At 45.6% G+C, this 25,700-nt stretch overlaps 2 protein-coding genes across 3 annotated transcripts; one reads left to right on the top strand and one right to left on the bottom strand.

Annotated features, from left to right (window-relative positions):
* Window positions 1–255: 255 nt before the first annotated feature.
* Window positions 256–2,135, top strand: LOC123135901 (pentatricopeptide repeat-containing protein At2g17033). Its single transcript, XM_044555142.1, has 2 exons — window positions 256–610; window positions 699–2,135. Exons 1-2 carry the CDS (start codon window positions 335–337, stop codon window positions 1,884–1,886), a joined length of 1,464 nt encoding a protein of 487 aa, XP_044411077.1. The 5' UTR covers window positions 256–334; the 3' UTR covers window positions 1,887–2,135.
* A 1,298-nt stretch (window positions 2,136–3,433) lies between these two features.
* On the bottom strand, window positions 3,434–16,261 carry LOC123135902 (wall-associated receptor kinase 5). 2 transcript variants are annotated; one of them, XM_044555144.1, is made up of 6 exons: window positions 15,958–16,261; window positions 15,284–15,831; window positions 15,064–15,204; window positions 5,947–6,849; window positions 5,782–5,805; window positions 3,434–4,928 (listed from the first exon to the last, which is right to left on the bottom strand). In XM_044555144.1, exons 1-6 carry the CDS (start codon window positions 16,152–16,154, stop codon window positions 3,757–3,759), a joined length of 2,985 nt encoding a protein of 994 aa, XP_044411079.1. In that variant the 5' UTR covers window positions 16,155–16,261; the 3' UTR covers window positions 3,434–3,756. The 2 variants fall into 2 exon arrangements, with proteins under 2 accessions (XP_044411079.1, XP_044411078.1); XM_044555143.1 differs by having other exon boundaries at window positions 15,284–16,261.
* Between the last annotated feature and the right edge of the window lie 9,439 nt (window positions 16,262–25,700).

Raw genomic sequence — 25,700 nt, forward strand, 5'->3', positions numbered from 1 at the left:
ATTTTTTTCAACTAAATTTGAAATATGAAATGATTTTTTAACATATTGTTGTATCCCTGTTACATTATCTCCTTTTGAGCACCGAAATGGCTTCACACACGACACGGACTGCACGAACTGCGAACGATACACACTGTGCATGCATCAACTAACAGAAAAACCAACTCCCTCCTGCATGTACGTGCGCTGCTGTGCTGCCACATGGGATCGTGCACAGGTCGGCTGCAATTTCATCGTGTATATAGCATAGAGCACTTTGGTAAGCAGATAGATAAGGTACGTTCTATATCTGATAACTTGCACAGCCTAGCGCGCTCCTTGCCCCCAAGCAGCAATGCCGGCGGTGGCGTCACTACCGCCACCGGCGCCGGGGCCGGCCGCATTGCGTCGCCGGAGCTTCTCCCCCGCGTCGGCGTCTCTGCGTCGCGCCGCATCCGGAGGGGGCTCGAGCTGGCGGAGCGAGCGGCGGCTCATGTCGGAGCTGGAGCGCACGGTGACGGCGGGCGCGGCGGAGCGCGTCATCCGCGGCTACGTCGGCACCAAGTCGGAGCGCGCCGCCCTCGCGGCGCTCTCCCGCCTCCTCATGGACTCCGACCCCCTCGCCGTCCCCGTGAGCCACCGCGCATCCCTGCTTCTCTCCAACTCCCCTCTCTCTCTCTCGCTGACCTCGCCGGCGAAATTCTGCATGTTTGCTGCAGTTCTACGAGGCGGTGACCCAGGCCCGGTGGTTCAAGTGGAGCTCGATCCACGCCGCAGCCGTCGCCGCCTTGCTCGAGGCCAACGGCACCGCGGAGGAATCCAGATCCCTCATCGCCGACTCCGCCGCACGCCTCGAGTCCGGCGCCGATCTGGCCCTCTTCTTCTGCGACCTCATGGCGGCCTTCTCCTCGCGGGGACTGAAGCGACGGGCCATGGATTTCTACGCGCAGCTCCGGGCGATGCCGACGCCGCTCGCCGGGGGCGGCAAGACCTACATGGCCATGATTAAATCCCTGTGCATGTTGGGCCTCGCCGCCGAGGCCGAGGAGGCGCTCAAGGAGATGGTGTCTCTGGGATACCAGCCGGATGCGTTTCAGTTCGGATTGGTGGCGAAATGCTATGGGAAGGCAGGCCAATTGGCTGAGATGGAGAGGGTGATTGCGTCCATGTCTGACGCCGGCATCCGCCTGGGCACCGGCGCGGCGAACATTGTCCTCTCGTGCTACAGCGCTTGCCGTGAGCACGGAAAGATGCTAGCGTGGCTGAAGAAGATGTCGAAGTTGCACGTTGCGCCGACAACCAAAGCCTACAATTTCGTGCTCAACTCATGCCCGACGTTGGTGTCGATGGCTCGCCAATTGGACCCTTCGCTCCCGCTGTCGGCGGCGCAGTTGGTGAGGAAGCTCAAGTCTGCATCTCCATGGCCGGCAGAAGCTGAGGTGGTGCAGGAGCTTCTGGCAGCCTCGTCAGTGTTGAACAAGGCGATGGTTTGGTCAGAAACTGAGGTGAAGCTGAACCTGCATGGGTTCAGTATAACTTCAGCCTATGTCCTGATGCTGCAGTGGGTGGACGCAGTGAAAGGGGGCCACACATTGCCATTGGAAGTGTCTGTCGTTTGTGGTGTCGGGAAGCACAGCGATGTCCGGGGTGAGCCCAAAGTGCGGGAGCTGGCACAAGAGGTTCTGAGCCGGATGGGGAGCCCTCTGCGGCTGTCCGCAAGGAACAAAGGCCGGCTCGTGGCGAAGCGAGACAGGGTGAAACAATGGCTGGCCACTGAGTGGACTTCTGTGGTGCCTGAGGAGAGCACAGATCAGTTGTCTAATGCAAGCGACCAGCAAACATTTTTACCTATCCTTTTGAGAAAACTTGGACAGTTTTTTTCCTCATTTGTGGCGGTTTCCAGGTGAATAGCAAGCTGTTCATTGTAGATTAGGAAGTTCAGAATAGGCATAGCATCACTGTATGTTATGGCATGATACAATATGGATGTTGTGCGCTGCTGTAAAAATATACCAAGAAAAATCATCTATTTTTTGATGGTAACTAGGGGCTTAGTGCACGGATGTACGTTAGCCCCTGGATGCATATTAGACTTGCACAAGTCTGCAGCCAGCTGCTTGAAGGTAATTGGACTGATTTGCTGAATTATTTTTCAATTGGTTGTGGTTGGCAGGTTGCTGCTGTTTATACCTGGCTTTGATGTGTTTCATTTTATGGTGAAATTGCAGATACCTATTGAAAATATCAAGTTAAATTGTTGCGGGTAACATCAGTTGTGTTTTTCAAGTTTTACACAAGAATATTTATTGGATCTCTAGTACCTGTGTCCTAGTTCTGACGTAGCTGCATCTTTCTCCTTCAAATTATCAAAGCTCTGTTTTCATTTGGTGTTGTTTTATTCAAAAGTTTATCTTGGTGATACTACCATTTGGTGACTTTTAAACTTTTAATAGATCTTTGTCAGTGCATAACCGCTCACTATCCTCTTGGAGTAAAACCAGAGCATGTTCCTTTGAATTTTCTGGTTTGAGACTTTGAGTAGCCATAAATATTTTTTTAATATATTACAGGCTACACTAAATGTTGGATATATTGTTACATCCACTATCAAGTGCTTTTTTTACTTCTGGATATTTATTGATGTAGGTCATGTCAGATGATTTTTCTTCATGTTCAACAGCATTGAGATTCAGCATGGGATATGTCCTGGGATGAAACCATCAGCATCTTACAAAATTGGTCATGCAACAGTTAGTAGTTGTTGTTTTTTTCTTCTGTTATTTATCTATTTTGTATTTTCTTCTGTTGGGACTTGAAATTGTCAATCTCTGCATTCTTCTGATATGTTTTTATTAGAAATAAATGTCTTTTCTGAGCTCAATTTAATAATATTGTTGTGCTAAAAGGGTCATAAAGCTATGCAATTTTTTGGAGTTAAAGTTATTTTTATGTTCTATTATATTTTGGGGAGAAGTTGTTTTTATGTTCAGGTTTTGTATGAAATGATTTTCAGGTTGTAAATGCTAAACTTATTCAACAAGATTACAATAATAACCCTACATCTTATTCATCCAAATATGTAAAGGTCATGGACGGTTACCCTTCTTGAGAAAAAAAAAACTTTTGAAGTTATGGATGTTTATGAAAGCAGATTCTTCTAGAGCCCTGGATTCGCTCCAACCTTTCAGGTAAGATGAAAAATTTCATGCAAGACATTTCTTGAAGAATTTGTTGTTCACAATGCATATATGGCATCTTTAGTCGGTTGCAAATATAATGTTCTTGCATGGCATGAAAACAATGTGTAAATGTGTAAACAGTACGAACGTTAAGGTTAAGTTGATTCAGATCAGCAAGTAGATTTTAAATTCCTTAGGGATAATGGGTCCTCCAACTACTATTAGTTATGATCTCTTTAAGCATTCTTTGGTTAAGCACATATGGAATTCTCATGTTTGAAATGGTATTTTAAGGGAGTCAAATGGGGCTTCACTGGGACTCACTCTGTGAAGCCAACGATCACACAACTTAGGTATGTAGAAAAACTACTGCCATTACAACAAGGTGAGAGGCATCTTTGTCCTAGAGACATACAAATTGAGTACAATGAGCTTACAAAGCGGACGATAAGCATTCACTGAATATGAAAAATTATAAAAAGGTACGAAACAAAGTTGAAATCAGAGAAAAAGGTTTGGAAACACCTTTTTCACTAAGGTAGTACATTGCACATAAATCTCTGATAGCTAACCATGTTCAACTCATGTGTAAGCAGAACTACCGTGGATATCTTGCAGACAACACATACTCTTCTTCCATACTATACTGCCTGCTAGTCAATCCAGCTCCACGTGCTAATTGAGAATTTTCTGCAATATCCTCATCCACCTCGAATTCCTCAGGTGATTGAGCAACTTCCAATCGCAATTCTACCTGTCTCATGGTTGGCCTTTCCTCCCCTCTTAATTTTACACATGCTACCGCAATTGCAGCGATTTCATCAATTCTATTGCCACCCTCGCTCAGAACTTGTGGATCTAATATCTCCACCAAATGGCCTCTGGCAAATAAGATAGCAAAATGTGCCACAAGACCATTTCCTTCGGGAGCCATATATGTAAATGGCTTCTTTCTAGTCATCAACTCTATAAGCATAACACCAAAGCTATAAACATCACTTTTCTCCGTGAGGCGCCATGTGTGCATGTACATTGGATCCAGATATCCTAGTGTACCTTGCACATTTGTTGTTAGCCCTGATTTGTCCAATGGAATGTACCTTGAAGCTCCAAAGTCTGCTACCTTTGCTGTCAGAGTATCATCCAAAAGTATGTTAGCAGGTTTGACATCTCTATGGATGATAGGTACTAAAGCTGTTGAGTGAAGATGGGCAAGTGATTTTGCAGTTTCTGTTGCTATTCGTAGCCTATCAGCCCATGACAATGATGTTGGTCCTTCGACATGAAGATGGTCATAAAGAGTTCCATTGGATATGAACTCGTAGACTAACAGTGGCACTTCTGTTTCAAGGCAACAACCATATAGTTTTACTACATTCCTATGGTTGATTTGTGATAGGATAGCAACCTCATTAATAAACTCATCAATCTCCCTTTGAACAATCATCTTTGGTTTCTTGATGGCTACAACATGGAGATCCAACAAAATCCCTTTATAGACAGTACCATGCCCACCACCACCAAGTTCACGAGCTTTATCAAAATTGTTTGTTGCCTTCTCTAGCTCTTCCAAAGTTATGATCATTTTCTCTGCAATATCAGCTCTTTGTGATACCAATTGTTGCAACAATTGCCCGCGGTTTTTTTCAAAATATTTCCGTTTCAACATTTGTGCCCTTTGATGCTTAAATTTGTAGGAGATAAAGTATGCAATGAGGACCACAAGGATGAGGCCTGCCCCACTAGCAACTCCCATAGTGATGCTTAAACCTGAAAAAAAAACTCTTTATCATTCATATTCTCTGGTATGTGTATTTAATACCATGCATAATTTTGTCTCAAAAGTTTATGAGTTTATTAGGTATTATAAATATACCGAAACATAAATTAATGGTCAAGGTTGGTTGTGTTTTGAAAGCCATGTTGATATCCAATATGAAACATTTAGGAACGGGAGGGAGTAATAGGTATAGCGAAACAATGTTCAGATCATGGACATAAGAATGACAACTGTTTCCGGAATTTGGTCACAAATTAATTACTTGATGTTTTTTCTTGATGTTTTTACATATTTTCATTTCACTCATTGATTGTAGTCTAGTTGTAATACTCCCTTGGTTCATAAGCTGATGATTGTTTGATATTGAGATGGTCTCCAATAAGTATCTTTGATCGATACTTTTAAATTATATGTTAGTACAAATTTATGATTTTATCTTTATGATATGTAATAAGAACATGTTCACCTTGGATCGGAGGTAGTAACAGATACTTGTAAGAAAAGATATTCTGCAGAGACAGAGGAAATTTTAAAAGGAAAGGCAGAAGCCATGTAGAGCCAGCCAACACCATCGTCAAAGAGAACAATTTGTCATATATTAATAAAAAAATCTTGGAAATTTTAAAACACATATTTCAGAACCGATCTGCATTCTACAAGAAACTTCTATATGAAGAACAGCAATATTACCTCGCACAACAAAAGAGCGAGAATATTCACAGCATATGAAAGTATATTGGAAGGAGCTATCGATCGAAGTTGAGTAGTAGTGGTGATAAGGGAATACCAGACTGTCGCGTTAATGTAAGTAGGAAAATTGGGTTTGCAGCATTTGGTGCTCACCTTTTAAGTATTCGGCGCGTTCATCTGGAGACCAGAAGAGAAAAGTTGAAATTCAGTAGTGGTGGTAGTACATAATACTAAAACTGCACTAAATCAAAGACACTCATTTTGAAATGGAGAGAGTACATAATATACTGCAGCGATGGACGGAATGACGGATCGTACCTTTGCATCCGCCGACGAGGTATGGATTGCCGTGGTAACCGCCGTCCTCGTTGCACTGGCACGTATAGCCTCTGTTCCCACGTTTGCACTGGCTGTGCTTGCTCTTGCAGATCTGGTCGCGTGGCGTGACCTGATAATCCCCGCCGTTGCAGTCCGGGTGTGAGCTCACGTTGGCTGATGACGAGCCACTATGCGGCAGGAACACCTCCCAACGGAGAAGAATGGGAACCTTCATAGCATCCGCACGATAACCCCCCCGCATTAGTTTGCCGGTGACACCCCACGGATCAAACCATCCCTCCTCTGCGATGAACACGAAGACCGATTGAGAGTTGCTGGTGGCGTCCAGCCATTTGAAGACCAATTTCTTTGGCATCCCATCCACGGACTCGGAGATGCGCGCCTTGCAGCACCCTTTGCCATAGCAGTACTTGTCGCCGTCGTTTTCCCCGTGGATGCCATTTGTTGACGACCCCTCGCCCCAAACTCCACCGGTGTCGTTGTAGTAGCAGAAGGTGGCGCAGCCACTGATAATGGCTGGGTTGTTGTGCCCCACCAACGTCGCATGCGCGTTGCACCCCGTGACGACAAGCTCATTGCTCGTGGAGAGCGAGTAGGGCACCTCTTCATCATCGGGAAAGTAAGGGAATTCCTCCCCTAAATCAGTGGCCATTGAAGTTGGTAACGTTGTGTAGGGCCTAAGGTTGTCGATCCGGATAACACGCATCGTGGAGTTGTGAAGGGAGATACCGACGACCTGGAACCGACCATTACTGAGTAACAAACGCGGGGGTTGATAGCCCGTGTAACACTCGAGGCGGAACCCTGGCCAGTAGCACTTGGACGAGCCAATACCAAACGGGTATGGCACCTCCACATCCCCGCAGGATGTCCTGCAAATATCTGTTTCAGACATAAATGTTAGTGAAACAAAGTGGCAACATCATGCAAAGGAAATCCTAAAAAAGAATTTTTAGATCAAGTAAAAAAACATATACAGTTGGTCTATACCTGGGCATACCTCGGATCGGGCCGGGCCAAAAAAAACTCGGTGCTAAAAACCCAGGCCCGACCATCGGGCAGAGTAAATCAGGCCTGAGCCCGAAAAAGCCTGACACGGCCCGACCCGGCTACGGCTAAAATCTTGTTTTGTGCAAGCCCGAGCTCGACCCGATCTGCCCGTTGGGCTTGATTTCCAGGCCCGAGTCTGGCCCGAAGGCACGCTCGGGCTCAGCCCGGCCCGGGATTTTCGGTCCGGGTCAGGTCGGGTCGTCCGGGCCGAGCTGCCCATGGCAAGGTATAAGTTGGTCATATAATCGTGATTATATAGATATTTTCTGTACTAGGATATTTACCCTTGGCATAAGAGGTTTAACCTTAATAACGGAGTTTTTTTAATAAGGGTGTTATTGATGAAATTACCAATGGAGTGGGTCTTGCTAGCTTTTGTATAGGAGAAGAAATAAATATGTAGGGGGAGGTCGAATCTCGTCTTATTTGTTAGTATTATATTTATGTTATGTATATGTGGGTTTTTTTTTCTTTATTAAGTTATGGAATTTACAGCAAGTCTCTTGCAAAAAATAACTATCCTATCCCTTTCTACAGTCTCTCTATATGTTACATAAGGTAAGTATTGTATGATAGTTCGGTTTTCCGTGATTTTCTACTTTCCATGTGTCTGTCTACTTATATGAGTGTAGTCAAACAGTTTGGAATATTGGGACCATTTTTTCGAGGGCGGAGGGGCAATGGATGGATTACGTTTTTAGACATGTAAATTTAGTACAAACTAGTAAATGCGTACGGGGATTGCACATTGATATTAGGGAGGAAATCAATTGCACATTCATATATTAGGTAAAATACCAACTACGGGTTACTTGTGTGATTAACACAAACATTTATATGTGGGATAATATTAATTGCAATCTAAACATGTTCAACACTTATTATTGGAGTTGTCTAGGTCATTTAATTGACATGATTTGATGACCGAGATTAATTATTAGATCTGCCCATTTTTAATATTTAATATTAGTATAGGCTAGCAAAAGGGTCCGTGTGTTGCAACCAGAAAAATATATCAGACATGGTTCAAGATTTCACAAGTCCAGGTATTGTTTGATACATCAGGCAAACTACGGTTTCTGATTCAAGCATCACCGATTTAGGGCATGTTTATTAGCATTCGAGAACTGGCCCCGCTGGTACGACCTCTAGCACACCCTCACGCAGCTGCCCCAAGGTCGTGCTCGCTTCACTTTGAAGACAAACGTCTATAGCCGGTGTATATAAACGAGAAAGGGTTGTGTAGAAGATATTTACGTGGGAAAACGTACCGCCATGTTATTGTTGTGTGACTACCTATTGACGAAGAATCACAAATGCCTAGATTGAAAAAAAATGGGTGTACCCAGCCCTATATACATTAGTGATTAGTATATATCGTTGAAAATTGCAACTTGTTCACCTATCTTCCGAATTTTTAAGAACTTTTACACCGGCGAAAATCGTAACTAGTTTTGTGGTAAGCTATGATAGAAAATTCTAATCTTATAGTATTCGTCAAAATTGAGAGTATGTATGTGTAGTATGTAGTATATCAAATATTTGGGGTATTATATATCTCTTTTTTAGGTAATATATACTATTTTTAGTATACTATTTTATATGTCCAAAGATGAAGGTACTTTCAAAATAAACAATAAAAAGGACTCACATGCAAAAAAAAATTGTATAACTTGCTTTCAAATATCTTAGATATAGTATATGAACATACTTAGAATGATAAAGGGAAAACTTAGTTTTTCCAACTTTAGCTTTTGCCGACTTTACTTTTGCCACTCTAGAATTTAACATCTCACTTTTCCCACTCTTAGATTTTTGACAATACATCACAAATGTCATTCCGTGGCAAAAGTAATATATATACTACCTCATGATACTATATGAGACATTAGGATAACTACCACCACGTGGTAGGATATATACACACACATTAAATCAAGACACGCAGTTGCATTGGAAATAGTTCTCTAATTTAAATAATGTAACCCTATTTACATATGAATTTCAAAAACTAAACTACAACATTAGCAATTTGGCTTTTGTATAAATACCATCACAAAACCACAAGTAACCAATTTCAAATAAACAATAAATAGTAGTAATTATTACGTGGATCCATAATACATCTATTTTATAAATATAAATTTTGGAATGAAATAAAAAATATGAAAGAAACATATTTTACGTACATAAGTATTGGAAATATGCCGTAGAGGCAATAATAAAATAGTTATTATGATATTTCTCGTTCATGATAAATGTTTATTGTTCATGCTACTATTGTATTGACCGAAACTTAAATACATGTGTGAATACATAAACTACACCGTGTTCCTAGTATGCCTCTACTAGACTAGCTCGTTGTTCAAAGTTGGTTAAGGTTTCTTAACCATAGACATGAGTTGTCATTTGATAACGGGATCACATCATTAGGAGAATGATGTGATGGACAAGACCCAACCGTAAGTTTAGCATCAGATTGTTTAGTTATTTGCTACAACTTTCATCATGTCAAGTATCTGTTCCTTAGACCACGAGATCATGCAAGTCCCTGACGCCGGAGGAATACTTAGTGTGTATCCAAACGTCACTTCTTAACTGGGTGATTATAAAGGCGCTCTAGAGGTATCTCTGAAGGTGTTTGCTGGGTTAGCATGGATTGTGACTGGGATTCATCGCTCTGTGTGACGGAGAGATATCTCTGGGTCCTCTCGGTAATACAACATCGTAAAGGGCTTGCAAGCAATGTGCCTAATGAGTTAGTCACGGGATCTTGTATTACGGAACGAGTAAAGAGACTTGCCGGTAACGAGATTAAACTAGGTATGGAGATACCAACGATCGAATCAGGCAAGTAACATATTGCCGGACAGAGGAAATTGCATATGGGATTGACTGAATCCTTGACATCCTAGTTCAACCGATAAAGATCTTCGTGGAATATGTAGGAAACAATATGGTCATCCAGGTCCCGCTATTGGTTATTGACCGGAGAGGTGTCTCGGTCATGTCTACATGATTCTCGAACCCGTAGGGTCCGCACGCTTAACGTTCGACGATGCTAGAGTAGTATTGGGATATGTGCATTGGTAACTGAATGTTGTTCGAAGTTCCGGATGAGATCCCGTACATCACGAGGAGCTCTAGAATGGTCCAAGAGGTAAATATTTATATATAGGAAGTCATGTTTTGGTCGCCGAAAAGGTTTCGCGCATTATCGGTATTGTACCGGGAGTGCCGAAAGGGGTCCGGGGGTCCACCTGCCCCGGGGGCCCACATGGGCTGTAAGGGGTGCGCCCGGGCCTACATGGGCCAGGGGCACCAGCCCCAAGAGGCCCATGCACCTAGAACATGGAGAGGGGAAAGAGTCCTAAGGGGGAAAGGCACCCCCTAGGTGCCTTGGGAAGGGAGGAGTCCTCCCTAGGCCGGCGCCCCCTCCCTTGGAGGAGGGGCAAAGGCTGCGCGCTTGCGCCCCCTGCCTCCTATAAATAGTGGGGAGAGGGAGGGGCTGGACACACCAAATCCCACGCACCGGCGGCAGCCCTACCTCACCCAAAACTCCGTTTTCTCCTCAGATTGGTTCCGACAGCGTTTGGCGAAGCCCTGTCGGGATTGCACCACCACCATCTCACCACATCGCCGTGCTGGTTGAGATCCCATCTACTTCTCCTCTCTTGCTTGCTGGATCAATAAGGAGAAGACGTCATCGAGCCGCACGTGTGCTAAACACGGAGGTGCCGTCCGTTCGACGCTAGATCGGATTGGATCGTGATTGGATCACGAAGAGTACGACTACATCAACCGCGTTATATATGCTTCCACTTTTGATCTACAAGGGTATATAGACATACTCCCCTCTCGTTGCTTTGTATCTCCTAGATTAGATCTTGGGTGTTTGGTAGGATTTTTTTTATTTTCATGCAACGTTCCCCAACAACATGTCCATACATGATCTAGGTAATTTAAGAATATATATTATATCAAACATTCTAATTTGTGGATAAAAAGAAACTATTTTGTATGTGTGAAATTTGACTATTCTATTATAGCACATTTTCCCTAAAACATATTTAGATGGTCCAAAATAACTAATTCAAGTAACTATATTGTATATTGAAAAAAAAATCTTTCCTATGTATGGAATTTTACTATTATTTCAGTTAGACAATTTGCAATATCCAACGATGGTAAAAGAAACCCTACTTAATAAGCCTGAAATTTATAAATGTGCCCTTGTCGATGTTCATGGTGATTGGAAATGAGTGAGAAGTAGGGAAAGACATAAATTTGACCCCAGGCCAAAACTATTTCACAAACTAAACTATGTTTGAAAATATTTCACCCTGCTGACCCTTAATGTTCAGCGCCTAACAGCAAGGCACTACATTCTACTGTGCAGCGTGCAGCGCCTAACACATAGGCGCCTAGCTGTAAGGAGTTGCACTATATTGTGCAGCGCCTAGCTGTAAGGAGTTGCACAGTCGAGTGCAGCGCCTTACTGTCGGGAGCTGTACAAAAGGGTCAGTGGTGTGAAATATTTTTAAAAACAGTTTAGTTTGTGAAATGCGAGAAAACAAGATACTTATATAAAATCTATATATATATATATATGTATGTATATATATATATATATATATATATATATATATATATATATATATATATATATATATATATATATATATATATATATATATATATAAAATCTAGCCACACAAATGCGCGATTCACCACGCTAGTTGTCTATTATACTAGAGCCTAACACACGCTTAGCCACTCTATTCTTCACTAGTTGGATTAACTCTTTTTCTCTAGCAGATTATTATGGTCGATTGTCTTGTTTTGGTTTTATCTACATTGGCTTGGGTTTTAATTATGTTTTGGTGGTATTTTTTTCATTCATATATTGTGTTGGATCGGTGTTGAAATGCATGGTATTTGTTCTGAGAGAAGATTGCAGTTGTTTGGTTCGTGACGATGGTGTCCATACACAATTTTGCTTCGGTACAACTCTCTTCTTCTTAATTAATAGATGAGGCAAAACTTTTGCCTCCGTTTCGAAATTTTTTGCTTCGGTGCCAGCCGACGTTGGTTGTGTGAGCCCCTTGGGAGCTCTTATCTGATGCTGAAACGTGGAATTGCTACTATAATGCTCGCGTGTCTGGCCAATGAAGCTCTTGTTCGATCGGCTTGGCTCCCTACTCCGCACATTCGCTTAGTTTTTTCTGCTTATTCCACTGCTAGTTTAGAAAAAAAAGGCTACCATGTTTTTAATTTGAAAAAGTTTGTTAACATGGAATTTTTTAAAGTTGCAAACTAAAAAATCATGACATTTTTTTTAAAATGGCAAAATTTTAAAAAATATTCATGGATTTCAAAGAATGTTTCTAAATGTGAAAAAGTTTCACAAATTTTAAAAGTTCAGAGGCTTTCAAAACCTTGAACATTAAAAATATTGGTGAATTTTTTCAGGAATCCACAAAAAGTTTGCAGATTTTCATAATTAATCATATTTTAATGTTCATGTTTTTATATAAATATTCAATAAGTACAAAGTGAAAAAATAAGAAGATAAAAATAGTAAAAATAAAAAACCTAGTAAAACATATTGAAAAATAAATAAACAAAGTAAAAATAAAACTCAAGCAATACCTTCTCAAAATCGGGAAAACCGACCGGCACATTACGACTAGGTGTGTTATACTCTCAACCAATAGAACATTTTCTTACAGATGGGCCTCATAGCAACCCCCACAGTCCGAGCGCACTAGGAGGCTCCAAATCTAAGGTGTTTAGTATCTTAGGGCTCCTGTGATTCAAAGGATTTTCATAGGAGTTTTGGAAGATCCTAAACCTTAGGATTTGTTTCCTATGCTGGTTGTTTGAGAATTGAATCCTATAGGAATTTTTTCTAAGGATTCTGTGTACTACTTCCCATAGGATTTCTACCATGCACTCAAACCTCTTTGAAATAATCTTTTGTTTTTTCCTATGATGCAATCAAACAGCCCAAAATCCTATAGGATTGGAATGACCATGAAATTCCAATCCTATTTTTTTTCCTATTCCTGTGTTTTTAAAATATTTTGGAAACAAAAGATGACTAGTTGACAGAATAGTTCCATATGAACAAGGAACACATATGAAAAAATTGCTCGCTCTGTCGCACGTTCCGTAGAACCTTAACTTTTTGGGCATTGCCATGATCTCTAAAACACAACTTACATCTCTAATTTTATCCTTAAATAATTATAAATACAAAATAATATTATTGAATACTTCTCAAGACAAAAAATTTCATCTCATATGTATTCAGCTATAGAATCCAAATAATTTAAAGATAGTTTTGGGTTAAGCTATGCCTACAATAAATATGATTTTATAAAATTAATTTCAAAACACTAGTTGTAAAGTACCTATAAAATTAATTCTAACATCAATCAATTTTGGTGTGGGAATTTTCATGTCAATGTTGCAATTAAAATTATCTTATAATGTTTCAGTTTTTTAGGGGGGAAATAGTACGCATGTGAAAGATTGATAGACACAAGTATCCACGAAATGTGACTAAAAGAAAGTCATTTGTGAACTGAGAGAAAAATGATAATAATGTAGAACTCGCAACAACACAAGCTATGTATAATTTGTTCTACAAAGATATAAAAGTTACAGTAAGCACATACCCCCCCCCCCCCCTTCCCCACAAACCTTTTTGTACGCCCCGTAAATTTTATTTTACATCAGAAGTCAAATGAGAGCATAGGAATATATATATATATATATATATATATATATATATATATATATATATATATATATATATATATATATATATAGGAAAATGGTTGTATACTCCGGAGAGTACGTACTCCCGCTCCTCATATACCACATAGATGAATCTTTTATACCTCTTTATTATTTTTAATATACTTCATTATTAACTACTAGATACCTTAAAATGATTTTCATGGAAGAAATTATGTGAGTCTACATATTTTTAAAGGTTTACATATATACTGATTTGTTCGTATGTGAACAAGATATATTGCAAAAAGTACGTCAAAAATGATATTTTTTTCCACAAAACTCGTATTGGGGTATCCTAAAATATTTAATGAAGTATATTGAGAATGATAAAGAGTTATAATTAATGCGTCTACAGGGTATATTGAAGATGGGAGTACATACTCCCGGGAGTATAGAAAATTAGTGCTCCATAGAGAGTTGGGATATAGATTAAATTCTTTCACGTTACATAGAATTACAGAAAAAACATAATTTACATTATAGATAAAATATAATCTCATGGGTTCATATATCGAGAGTTGGGATTGGATTTAATAGCAGAGAAGATGTCTCCCAAGGACTAAATCGAAATGGACACTAGAAATTGTACAATTTTATATCAAAGTTTACACGCGTAAATATTTGATTCATTTCTAGTGTGAATTTAATATAAAGAGATAGCTTCTACTTTAGGCAAAAACAAATTCAGTGCTCCATAAACTAAATTTTAACCACCACAATTTTTGTGTTACTGCAGAAATGATAAATTTTTGTGAACATGTATATTCATGGTTTTTTGGGGGGGATTTGGATTGACACCAGTGTAGTACCCTCAAATAAGTAGAGTGTGTTTTGATTGATAAAGACAAGGCTTTGAACCAGAAAAAAAACTTCGTATGTATGTCATTAAAGACTGGTGCTATTATTTTATATGAAAAGTGCTTGTATCGTTGTGACATTGTATGACATAAATCATATTAAAGGAGTAATTATTGGTCAAAGCCTGGCCAAGACCAATTAAAACATCATCCGCATAAAAAGACCAATTAAAACATGTTCACATAATCGGGATAGAGGAGGGGCATTAGTAGCTTATGACACTGTTTGTGTAGAAATGACAGGAAAATGTATCAAAAATAGCGCTGTAGTACATGCTCTTGGAAGGAAAAATTTATATGATTTGTTGGCGCAAGGGAAAACTGTCTGTCAGTTTTCCAGAAAACAAAAGGAAAACTGTCAGTCATGAATTTGCTGACGTACCTTCCGTGTTGATGCACCCACCGGGTATGGTGAAGTTGCCGGTGGTTCCTGGCGGGCACCCACACATGAAGGATCCTTCCGTGTTGATGCATTCACCATAGCATCCAGTGAGTGCTGGTGACCACTCGCACTCATCGATATCTACATTTTCAAATGTAGACCCACTGATCAATCAAAACAATAAAATTATCATCATTAAGTTTTTCTTAATTATACATACCTTTGCACCCGTCTGTGAGGTAAGGATTGCCTTCGTAACCATTTTTGCAGGCACATGCATAGCCTCCTCTTTTTCGGCCATTTCCGCGTTGGCTGTGGTTGCTCTTGCAGACACTGCTCCTGTTAGGATGGTCAACAACCTCCCACGACAGCCAAACGGGAACTTTCAATGTCTCCTTTGATGGGGGTCGGCCAGTCTGCAGGAGGTCGTTTGAGACGGAGGTATTGTCGAACCACCCACGTTCGGCGATAAACACACGCACCGGGAATCGGTCCCGGTCCGCGCTACGGTTCCAACGACCCAACCGTCTGAGCTGCACGTCATATGCGGTGCTACTGCTGCTGTATACTTCGCCACGTCCGTCGTCGTCGTAGCCCGGCTTGATGATGTTCGCACGGCAGCAGCCTGTGCTGCCGCCAGAGCATCGGTCGATCACGCTGGTTTCATAGTCTGCTGTGTCATCACAAAGCGAGGTGCAGCTGGCCACGGTGGCGTTGCCACTCTTCACCGTCGCCTGCACGTTGCAGCCCATCAAGATGAGCTCGCTCCTAAAGGGCAGCAACACGGTTAGCAACATGTATGGTCCGTCGTGCTTAAGGCCTTGGCTGAACGTGCCGTTGCCATTGCCATTGGCATCGACTTTGATTTTAACGTCACCATTGCGTTGGACGTACATGTAGCCCCCCGAATCGAGGTTCATGATGCCGAGGACTTGAATAGTGCCGTCGGCGTCCAGCAGCAGCCGTGGGCTTGAGCCGGTAGTGTTGTCGCAGGTGAGGTTGAAGCCTGGCAGGTAGCAGCTGGTGTTCGCGCCAATGCCGAACGGGTACGGCACCTCCACGTCGCCGCAGGAGATGACGCAGTTGGGCATCCCGATCGGATCAGCTGCTTCTACTGTTCCTCTAGTGAAAGTGAACACCGGCACTAGTATAAGTACCGCTGCCGCTATAGCTACCGCGGAGATGGTTATTTGCGCCATTGCAATGGATGGATGGATGGACGCTTGAACGGTGGATCGAGCCCTATAAAAGAGCTAGCCTGGCACTGGCTACCTCAAGCGCCATCATGCCAGCACCAGTTTTTTTTTTCCTACGTACGTACACGGATCCACCATTTTCACGTGGAGAAGATGCGACCAACAGCGATGCCTGCCAACTCGGCTAAAAATCAATCCATTCCCATGGCAGCTGCTCGCTCGCTGCTTCGATGATGGCCGGCCGGACTTGTTGATTCCCCTGCAGCTTGACGCAGAACTTCAAAGGACTGGCGTCTGCTGCAAATTGTGTGCGATTCCTTCTTGCGAGGAGATGATGAGATACCAAGCCATTTCGATCCAGCCAGAGAAAGACACGTGTATTTGGGTGCCTCAACAGTTTCCACCGACACCGGAAATTCCCAGTCAAAAACATGTTCACGCGATTCGTCTCAGTCGTCTTGACGGCCATCATCATTGTGCTCTTGGTCTTTCCCCTGACACTCTTTCACGCGATTTGTCCTTGGTTTTTGGATTTATAGCTAGACTGTCATGAGCTCGTGACTTCGCCCCCTCTGCAGGCACAAAAGCATTCACGTTCAGACTTGAAAAACGAATCGGAACCAAATGCTCTGCATGCAAATGATGATTGTGTAAAACAAATTATCAGCCCGTTTTTATGGGTCCTACGTTGACTGACTTGAAGAGTACCGTGCTCATCGATCTCTCCCTAAACTTACTGCATGCATGTGAAGCAAGCTCTCTAGCGAAAATCGACAAGGAGATTCGTTCTTTCCCGGGAAAAAAAACTAAAAAAGAATATAGCACCGGAAAAGTCTACATTATCTAACGTTTGACGTCTAAAGAGGCATCCATTTAGTAAAAAGAAAATGTACTTTCCATGCTATCCAATAACCAAATACTGGCAAAAATATATATCTAGATTACCGACCAAGCCCAGAGGGCGGTACCACATAACGAGGGCAGTGACACGGAGCTACCACAACTACCAAAGAATTAACCAACGACGCCACACACTGATGCTCAAAAAAAAAAAAAAAAAAACAACGACGCCACACAAATGTGATTGATGTACATCAGTAGTCCTATAGGATGAAATCATCAGACCAATCCGGAGACGTCGATTCCACACCAGGCCAATTTTTTTCGCCAGGTCCCACCTATAATCGCTCGTCAATTATCCCGCATTAATATCGCCTTCCTAGCTAAAACCCACCCGACCAATTCCCCATCTCGCCTGCTCCTGAATTGTCTCCAACGCCGATCTCGCAACTTCCCTGCCGCTTTCCATCTCTTCGCCATGAACCTGCCATACCAACTATGCCGGTGAGATCCAACACACCGGTGCGCTGTCCAATCCGGTGGTTGCACTCGCATTATCTACCGCGACAACGAGCGAGCTCCCACTCGCATTATCCCGCATTATATGTGTCTGCTTCAACCGTTGCTACCGTTGCTTCTATTCCTACATTATACTCTATACTATCATTGTATTACTTTTAGTGAATTTGTGTACTAACCACTAACTTGTGGGCTTCATTCTTTCTCACCAAATGGTTCAGTTCTATAGATTCCCAATGATAATGTCATGCGCTGAGTTCGAGATCAACCAGGCACATCTCTGAGTTTTCGGTATTACTACGAATGATGTTAGAGCTCATGGCACACATGGATCTTGTCATTTTCAGATTGTCCAGTGCCCTCCCTATGTCGGCTACGATGAAATGAAAGTAGTGTTGTAATAGGTTTTTTTATTTTGTTACAAAATAAATTTGCAAATTTATGTTCCCATCGGATTAATATATTTCAATGCTTGATCATTCATGTTGTCCTTTTGTGAATCAAATTTTCCATTATAAGAAAATATCATTTCGCTTGCACCAAAAAAGGAACTATTTTGGTTGGAAGCAATTTATGATTGATGTCAGCAGCAAGAAAAGGATGCTTCCATGCAACGAGAAGAATGCTTCTGTGGTATAAAATCCATGTTCGCATCTATGAAGAAACATATCTTAAAAATGTCAAAAACAATTTTATGATCAATGGAAGCGCCAAGAAAATGATGCTTCCATGCATCTAGAAGAATGCTTCTGTGGTATAAAAATAGTGTTGCCATCTATAAAGAAACACATCTAAAAAATATCATAATTGATTGCCGAATTTAACCGTGAGAAGTTTTGTAGTTTCCCAAATTATTTCAGAAAAAAGGTATTTGACATCATTCCGGAAATGATGCTCCTGTGCATCAACAAGAATGCTTCCACGTCATGAAAATAATGTTGCCATCCATAAAGAAACAAATCCAAAAAATATCATAATTAATTGCTGGATTTAATTGTGAGCAATAATCGTACTTTCCAAAACTGTTAAGCAATTTTAGGAAACAAATCGCAATATTTAGGAGTTAGCGGTCAGGAAGCAGCTAACCTTATGGAAGCAATTACTAGGGAAGGATCGCAATTTCTGTGGTGGTTGGTGCTTACTCGGAAGCAGCAAAATTTACGGAAGCAGTTATACAAGGAAGGAAGCAATTCACGAAGGAAACAAACCTATCACGCGCGGTTTTTTTTATACCAGATCGGACGACCAGTATTCTTCTGATCCTACGGCTTTCAACTAGTCTAATAAGATGCAAATGATGAGTAGTCTGATCTCTAGTGGCTCCCAAAAAAGAAACCAACATGACATGTTTATTCCTTCTCCATTGTCTTCCTCAAGAGTAATACCTAAAAAGTTGAGAATAAAACACATAGAGGAGGAACAAACTAAATAAAATGATATGAGTAAGTAAAGATTAAGAAACTATGAGGAATGCAAACTATCAAAGAGGGAATGACAAAAAGAAACAGAAATGTTAACGCCCATACGTGTAGGCGTTGACCATCTCGACCACACGCATCCATCACCGTCCAGTACTATATGCACGAATCTTGGCACAATCTGACTGATTTTCTGTGCCACATAGGACAAGGCGTGTGTGTGGTGTGTGACATAGTTCGCCCACACATCCGTTTTACCACACGGAGGGGCCGGTGTGTGGGCGTTTAGCAGTTCACCCACACACCAGTTTTCAGTCACGCACAAGGGTTGGTGTGTCGGCATTTACCATCTCGCCCACACGTCCGTCTCCTCTCCCACACCCCAGCTGCTAGTTGCCATGTGTTTTTGCAGCGCACATGGCAACTGCCCCTAGTGTGCTTTACAATCAGGTGGCAACTCTCTTTTTTTTATACGAGTTGCCATGTGTTTTTGCAGGGTACACGGCAACTGCCTAGTGTGCACGTAAGCAGATGGCAACTCTCTTTTACCGAGTTGCCATGTGTTTTTGCATGGTACATGGCAACTGCCCCAATGTGCACGTACATGGCAACTGCCCTATCGTGCACGTTAGCAGATGGCAACTCTTCCTTTTTACATGGCAACTGCCCTAGCATGCTTGTGAGCACATGGCAACTCTCACAACTGCCTAGTGTTAGTATGTGGCAACTCCTAAAGTTATGAAATCATGGCAACTACATTAGATCAGACCATAAATGGCAACTACAGTTGAGCAACCATGGCAACTGCAGTTGTCCGACATGGCAACCGTAGTTCAGCGACATGGCAACTGCAGTTAAACGAACATGGACGAGGGTCTGGACCATGTCAACTGCGGGCGCACGGTGGGCATCACGCGTCGCGTGCGGGACCAGGAGGGTACGAGGCCTGACATACGAGCGTGTGGGCGTTATCAACTTCGCCCACACGCACGCATGTGAGAGGGTTCGGGAGGGAAAAAAGATGTGTGTGGGCATTAGTTGTTTTGCCCACACGTAGGTGTGTGCGCTGGTTGCTGTCCATGCCACACGAAGCGTGTGGCACAACTACCCGATACACCACATGTGTGGCAGTTATCGGGACCCAAAAGAAAAGTATTAAGAGAAAACGAATAGCAATGCAGATTAAAAATTGAAAACTAGCAATGATAAATGGTACCAAATTATCATTATTATTCGCGAATACGCAAAGCTTGCGTATCATTCATTGATAGAAGGAGTTAGAACAAGTACAAGAAGTGGTACAACACATGACATGAACACAAGGGCATGAACATGGTGCCCCGAGCAAAGAGACATGAGATGCCCAGTCCAAATAGAGACAAAAGCACAGCTAGGCCGCCCATCCTAGAAACTAGACCTGACCAACAACTTGATGACCAACATCACAAGATCCAGAACCGAGGACACCACGAGCACCCAAGACAACGCCTTCATGAAGGAGAACGACGTCGAGACGCCGTCGCCGTCTGATCCAAATAACCAGACCTAGGGTTTCCCCTGATGCTCGAAGAGGGGCACATGCAACGATCATGACAACGCCTCCGAGAAGGGGGTGGCACCCTGAGGTATCACCGCTACTGTCGGCGTTCTGGGGACGGGGGTCCCAGACTTGCCTGCCCGTGGCCTGCGACGTGGCTCAAGGGATGGCCCAGTACGGCCCATCTTCATCAATTCAAGCTCAAGACCCTCGCGAGGGGGCCAAGCCTCGCGGGGCGGACGACGCAAGGCTTCCTCAGGGACGGCCTCACCAGGCAGGCTCGTGAGGAGGCGGAGAGATCAAGGCAGGGGTACCTCGCGAGGTGCTCATGATGCAAGCCATGATGATCAAGACCAGGCGGGCGCCAGCCTGCGTAGTGTCCTCGCTTCCTCTTTGGTGCAAAGGGGGCAATCACAGGCGCGGAGTACCGAGGCATCAAGCAAAGGTTACCATTTTGATGTAACGAGACCAAGACCAGCAGAGTAGCAGGACGAAGGTCACCGTGAAGCCCAAGACGACGTCATTGCCAGTGCCTTTGGCAGCCGAAGACCAACTTTTGTCAGGATAACTTGTACTAGCTGTTCCCCTTCAAAATGACCGTTGTTGGCTCCCTTCCCGCTCAATATTTGGGAAGAGGACTAGTGCCTCTATAAATAGAGATATCTACCACCATAGAGGGGAGATCGGATCCAGAGATCACCTCATCTAGAGCCTAGAGAGATCCACCCAAGTAGAGCACCGCACCAGCCCAAGAACACCTCTCGTGAGGTTGTTCTTCCTCTGTACTGTTCATCATCAGCCCTGAGGCAATCCACCACACCACAAACTAGAGTAGGGTATTACACCACAATGGTGGCCCAAACTAGTATAAACCTCGCGTCCCTTGTGTTGTTCATCGTGTAGCTTAGATCCTCAGCGAGGCGTTGGGACAAGTATCGGTAGGGGGGAAGATCTTCGTGCGCACCCCAGAGTTCGAACCTTAAGGGTTTTGCCGGAACCCGATATCCGACATTTGGCGTGCCAGGTAGGGGTGCGCTGGAATCTTTCTTCCGCTGTTCCGCGTTCGATTGTTCGTCGCATCCATGGCTGACGCTCGCCGAGCTCGCGCCGAGCGTCGGGCTGCTCTCGCCGCCCGCGTCGCCCAGACGGCTCCCATCGGTCGGCCTCCCCGTCGTTCTCCATCGCCTGCCGCCAATGCCGCCACCGGCCCGACGGGGAATGAGTAGCAGGAATCGTCGCTGCATCCCTCGGTGCAGCGGGAAGGCCACACCGCCACTCCGTTGCTAACTCCAGCTGGTTTGTCGTCTCACGCCCATCGCGCTCCCACAGACGAACATGCTATGTTGCTCCTGGCACGCGAGCTCCTGCACTACCGCCCCGTCGACGACCTCTACGAGGAGTGGCTCGCTCGCATCACGGAGCTTGTTAGCGCCGCAGGGGGCTCTCCTGCGCCGTCCCTCTCGCTGCCTCGCCCTCCGTCTTGCGTGGGTGATGCAGCTCAGGAGGTGCCTCCGCCTCCTCCTCCCCAAGAAGGTGCCCTGGCTCCAAGGCACGCGGCCCCTGGACGAGACCCACCGCGTCCAGCGCCCGCGACAAGAAAGAAGCTGCCAAGAAAACCCACATCCCCAAGAAGGTGCTCGCGTGCTCCCCGCTCTAGCACGTCAAGACCGCATCCCTGCGCCATCACGTCAAGACCCCACGCTGCCCCTGGCGGCGGCGCGTGGGAATCCCCAAGAGCAAGCCCCGCGTATGCAAAGGGCTCCGGTGGCCACTGCATATTCCTCAGCTCCTCGTCAACTTCTCCAACAAAGTATACGAGCCCAAGGACGAGCACATGGAGGCGTATCTTCAAAAAGCGTGTAAGATGGAAAAGCAGTTTTTGGGGCTGGAGCTACAGCATGTGCCTCGTGGCACCAATCAGGAGGCTGATGACATCGCCAAGAGGGCATCAAGGCGGCTGCCTCAGGAGCTTGAAGTTTTCGAGGAACGACTCTTCAAGCCCTCAGTAGCACCGTCACTATCAAGCACAGTGCAACCTCGGGAGGAACTCCCTCAACCGCCTGCCTTAGGAGCTCCGGCCTGTGGCCCGACCACAGTGCAACTACGGAGCTCAAGGATTACCTGATGCAAGGGACTCTACCAGAGAAAGAAGAGGACGCGGAATGCGTGGCCCGGCAGGCCACAGCCTACTTCGTCGAAGACGGAGAGCTCTACCGGAAGCGGCCCAACGGTGTTTCCCTGTGTTGCATCTCCAGGGAACAGGGGAAGGAGTTGCTGGCAGACATTCACAGGGGAGACTGTGGGCACCACTCGTCATCACGGACCCTCGCTGGCAAGGCGTTTCGCAGCGGGTTTTATTGGCCTACAACACTGAACGATGCAATCGAGCTGGTGAAGGCTTGTGAAGCCTGTCAATTCCACGCCAAGCAGATTCATCAGCCAGCTCAGGGCCTGCAGACCATTCCACTCTCATGGCCGTTCGCGGTTTGGGGGCTGGACATTTTGGGCCCGTTTCCTTGGGCGCCAGGGGGCTATCACTACCTCTACGTTGCCATTGACAAGTTCACCAAGTGGGCAGAGGTGGAAGCTGTCCGCACCATCCCAGCTGGCTCCGCAGTAAAGTTCATCAAGGGCCTCGTGAGTCTATTTGGGGTGCCTAATCGCATCATCACCGACAACAGTTCGCAGTTCACCAGCAATCTCTTCAAAACATATTGTGCTAACCTTGGAACGCAGATATGCTACGCTTCGGTGGCACACCCTCGGAGCAACGGCTAGGCTGAATGCGCCAACACAGAGATCCTGAAAGGCCTCAAAACCAGGACCTTCAAGAAGAAGATGGAGGCCTGCGGCAGGGGCTGGTACGACGAGCTCCAGTCCGTGCTATGGTCTATCCGCACTATCTTCACCAAGTCGACCGACGAAACCCCGTTCTTCCTCATCTATGGACCAGAGGCGGTCCTCCCTCACGAGGTTAGGCGTCGCTCCGCGCGGGTCCTGGCGTTTGACGAAGCGCAGCAGGATGCCATGCGGGGGATGGATCTCGTGCTAGGGGAGGGACACCGTCGGGAGGCCGCGCTACGAGCGGCAAGATACCAGTGGGCGTTGCGGCGGTACCACTGCCGCAACATCCGTCCTAGGACTCTCGAGGTAGGTGACCTCGTGCTCAGGCGGGTGCTCTCCAGGGAAGGGCTGCACAAGCTCTCGCCCATGTGGGAGGGCCCGTTCAAGGTTGTTCATGTTTCCACACCTGGAGCCGTGCGCTTGGAGACCCAGGAAGGGGTGCCCATTCCGAACGCCTAGAACATTCAGCACCTCCGGAGATTCTACCCTTGAAGTAAGGCCCAGTGCCTATAAAGAAGGCCCGGCGCCTGTGAAGAAGGGCCCAGTGCCTGCAAAGAAGGCCTAGTGCCTGTGAAGCTTGTCGCCCCAAGAAAAGGGCCGATGCCTGTGAAGAAGGCCAATGCATGTGAAGCTCGCCGCCCGTGACACTCTCTCGTAATAATGAGTTGGGGCTATACACGCCCTGGAGTCTCCGGAGTGCCGCCCTTGGGCCTCGGGGGCTCCCGCCCATGCCCAGTGGCAGCACTTAGCTCCGCGCTGGTGAGAAGATGTCGAAGACTAGAGTAGGTGCCGGACGCGGCTTTTCATTTGCTTTCCGCAGTTGGCTTGTTCACCCTTGTTCTAAACTTTATTAGAGTTGCTTCTAGTGTTGTTTGCCGTCCCCTGCCCGTGATTCTTTGTATCTATTTTTCGCCTGACTCATCCTCTCTTTCATAAGCCTCACAAGGGGGCTGCGCGGGAGGCGTGAGCACCTTATTGCCTAATTTCATGAGGGTTCCTCACTCAAGTTCACAGTGGGAGCACCCCTCCCAGTCCATGCCCCACGGGCAGTGCGATGCAAACACAGGGCCTAAGACGGTCACCCTCGCGACAAAGGTTCGAAAGCTATCCTCCCGGCTAATTTTTGCAGGCCTCAAGACGCCCGGCGCGGCCTCAGGCAGGTACCTCACGAGGCGAAAACTACAGCGAGCCTCCCGAGCTAAGTTGTTCCTACGCACAAGCACGCAGCCGCAACACCACAACACAACATGGGAATAATAGAAATAGCATAATAATTAAGGGCAATAGTCCAGCACGCCCCCACGGGGCTCCATAGTTCTCTCTCTCTCTCTTTCTCTCTCTCTATGCAGGAAAAGGAGGTAAATAAAATAAACGCGGCGCGCTCGGCGATGGCTCGTGAGGGGGGATTCACACCGCCCTCCCGAGCTCAATCAGACTACTCCTCGCGCTTCACCGAGGCACGACGGCGGGATGACCCGCTACCGCCCTCGAAGCGAGCGCGGCGGCGTGGTGGTTGATCGCGGCCACTGCTGGAGGAGCTGTCACTAGAGGGGGAGCCGCTGAAGCTTGGCGAGATGTGAGCGCCGCCGGCAGCAGGCTCGCCTTCGTCCTCGTGGCAGCCGTCGCCAAGTCCCAGCACTTGGTCACCATCATTGTCTTCGGGGCAACACCTGACACGGCGGCCATCTTCTCCAAACACCATCACGTAGAGGGCCGCGTCACCGTCAAACTTGTAATGCAGGGTGCACCGCCGGCCCAGGCCGTGCGCGGGGGAAAACATCTGCCAGCCGCGGGCCAAGGCCACATTCTCGATAACGGAGATCTCCACCGAGACCCAGGAAGCCCTGCTGCAGCAGCCGTCCACCTGGAGCCAGAGGCCGCCAGGAGCGCCAGCCAGGAGTTCGCTGGCAAAGAAGCAGGGAAGCTGGAGCCAGTTGCCGGCTGAGTCCGCCGACCGCACGACAAACTCTGGCAGCACCTCGGCCGAGTGGAAGCGCGGCCTAGGAGGCCGCGCGGCCACAACGTGCCTTCCCTCACCCACCGGGCGGCCGTCACCGTGTGAGGGACCACCGCCGCGACCACGAGGAGCCACCACAGGAGTCGCGGGGTGCTTACGGGGGCGACCTCTTCCGCGCTTGGGCGGAGGAGAGCCAACCCCTTCCCGGCGAGTTTTCCCCTTCTTGGCGGCCGAGAACCTCTTCGTCGGTGCCATGGGACACGGCAGGCGACTATAGCAGGGAGGAAGAAGAAGCAAGCGGGGGAAGGGAGATGTGCAGCGGGGGC

This window comes from Triticum aestivum, chromosome 6B (assembly GCF_018294505.1).
Source record: "Triticum aestivum cultivar Chinese Spring chromosome 6B, IWGSC CS RefSeq v2.1, whole genome shotgun sequence".
Taxonomy (NCBI): Eukaryota; Viridiplantae; Streptophyta; class Magnoliopsida; order Poales; family Poaceae; genus Triticum; species Triticum aestivum.